The following is a 2034-nucleotide window of genomic DNA, read 5'->3' on the forward strand; positions in this document are numbered from 1 at the left end:
GATCCACTTGAAATTTATTCAAGAAGTTAGCAAGTCACATTTTGTGGAACAAATATAGTATGCACTGCATAGAAAGATGTGTAGAATATCAAAAGAGGCTTATAATCTAGTTACTGCAATGAGAAAAGTACATAATAAAGATGAGCAATCTCACCCCAACACACTCACATGTATGAAACACACATGAAAGTACTCAAGGGAAAGAATGAGTGGATTAAATGAGGTCAGGATAATAGTGGTTATTGATATGAATAATTAGGAAGGTCTCAGAGATGAGTTGTGGTTGATGTGTCTTTTACATGATAAATGTGTGAGGGGTGTACATTCTAGTAAGAATTGCTTTCTTGAACGTAAATGCTAGATGAACTTGGCTTCTTGAGTGCTCCTAGACAGGAAAACAATCTTAGGGTTTCTTTTATCTCTATTGCAAAATCTGAATAAAAATCATGACTTCCAATTTCATAGACTTTACATTGAAATACACAGTTTTAAAGATTAAATAACATCTTGTATGTAATATTTACTGGTCCGCTTATCAATTTTTTTAATAATAAAATAAATATGCAGCATATCAAAGCTAAACAAGACTCTGGAAATACCACAGGAAAACCACCACTTTTAAAATTAATTGTAGTCATCTCTAAAATTAGTTTATATAGCTTACAAAATATTTACTGGTGCAATGAAATTAACTTTGAATTAAAAATAATAGAAAATAGAATTGACAGGTGAGGAGGAACAAAATGTCAGCTAAAAGAATGGAATCACTACTACAACTGAACATAAATTCAGATTTTGCATTTTTGACTGTTCAGATGAATAGTAAAATTATAGTTATATATCTTCATACACAAAGAAATATGATAATCTGTAGCAGAAAAGAAAAGAGTAACAGGATTTTTTCTTGCGAATACATCTAATAAAAATGAAAAATATACTTTACCACACTTTTAGAGAACCTGGCAGTTATAGGTTTTGTTTTCATAGGGAATTGGAAAACTTTGAATGCGTACTGTCCCATTTATTCATAAGAAAACAAAAGCCAAGGAACGTTACGTAACTTTACTTCTAATTAAATCATTCTCACAGATGGAATATGAAGAGATAAAAGCAGAAGACAACGTTTCCACAGTGATTCAATTTGTACTCCTGGGATTTTCTGACCTTCCAAATCTCCAAGGGTTACTATTTGGAGTGTTCTCAATCATGTACTTTATTATCTTATTTGGAAATTGCCTCATAATAATAATAACCAGGCTTGACACTGCACAGCAGAAACCTGTGTATTTTTTCCTTTCAAATTTTTCCTCATTGGAAATGTGTTATGTGTCTGTCACTCTCCCTAGGATTCTAGTAAACCTCTGGACTCAGGATAGAAGCATCTCTATCCGAAACTGTGCTGCCCAAATGTGCTTCCTCCTTATGCTGGGAGCCACTGAATGTTTCCTCCTGGCTGTGATGGCTTACGACCGCTATGTGGCCATTTGTAACCCTCTGCGCTATCCTCTAGTCATGAACCAAAAGATGTGTATCCAACTGGCTATTGGCTCCTGGATCAGTGGCATCCCAATCCAGATAGGGCAAACATGTCAAATTTTCTCCCTGCATTTCTGTAATTCTAACCAAATTAACCACTTCTTCTGTGACATACCCCCCATTCTGAAGCTGGCCTGTGGAGACACTTCCATACATGAGATGTCAGTCTATGTAGTAGCCATGTTGTTTGTTGCAGTACCATTCATGTTGATACTTGCCTCTTACAGCAAAATCATTTCCACCATTCTGAGGTTGCCAACAGCCAGAGGACAAGCCAAAGCCTTCTCCACGTGCTCTTCCCACCTGCTGGTTGTGATTTTATTCTTTGGATCTGCTACCATTACCTACTTAGGACCAAAATCCAATCATTCTGCAGGAACTGACAAACTACTCTCTCTTTTCTACACCATAGTGACGCCAATGTTTAATCCCATGATATACAGCCTAAGGAACAAGGATGTTATTGCAGCACTGAGAAAATTATTACTTAAAAAGTAG

General features: G+C 35.8%; 1 protein-coding gene across 1 annotated transcript; it reads left to right on the top strand.

The window, feature by feature from the left end:
* The first annotated feature begins 296 nt into the window (after nt 1–296).
* On the top strand, nt 297–2034 carry LOC124229581 (olfactory receptor 10AG1-like). The gene is made up of 2 exons (XM_046644870.1): nt 297–308; nt 1090–2034. Exons 1-2 carry the CDS (start codon nt 300–302, stop codon nt 2032–2034), a joined length of 954 nt encoding a protein of 317 aa, XP_046500826.1. The 5' UTR covers nt 297–299.

Source organism: Equus quagga, chromosome 17 (assembly GCF_021613505.1).
Source record: "Equus quagga isolate Etosha38 chromosome 17, UCLA_HA_Equagga_1.0, whole genome shotgun sequence".
Classification (NCBI taxonomy): domain Eukaryota; kingdom Metazoa; phylum Chordata; class Mammalia; order Perissodactyla; family Equidae; genus Equus; species Equus quagga.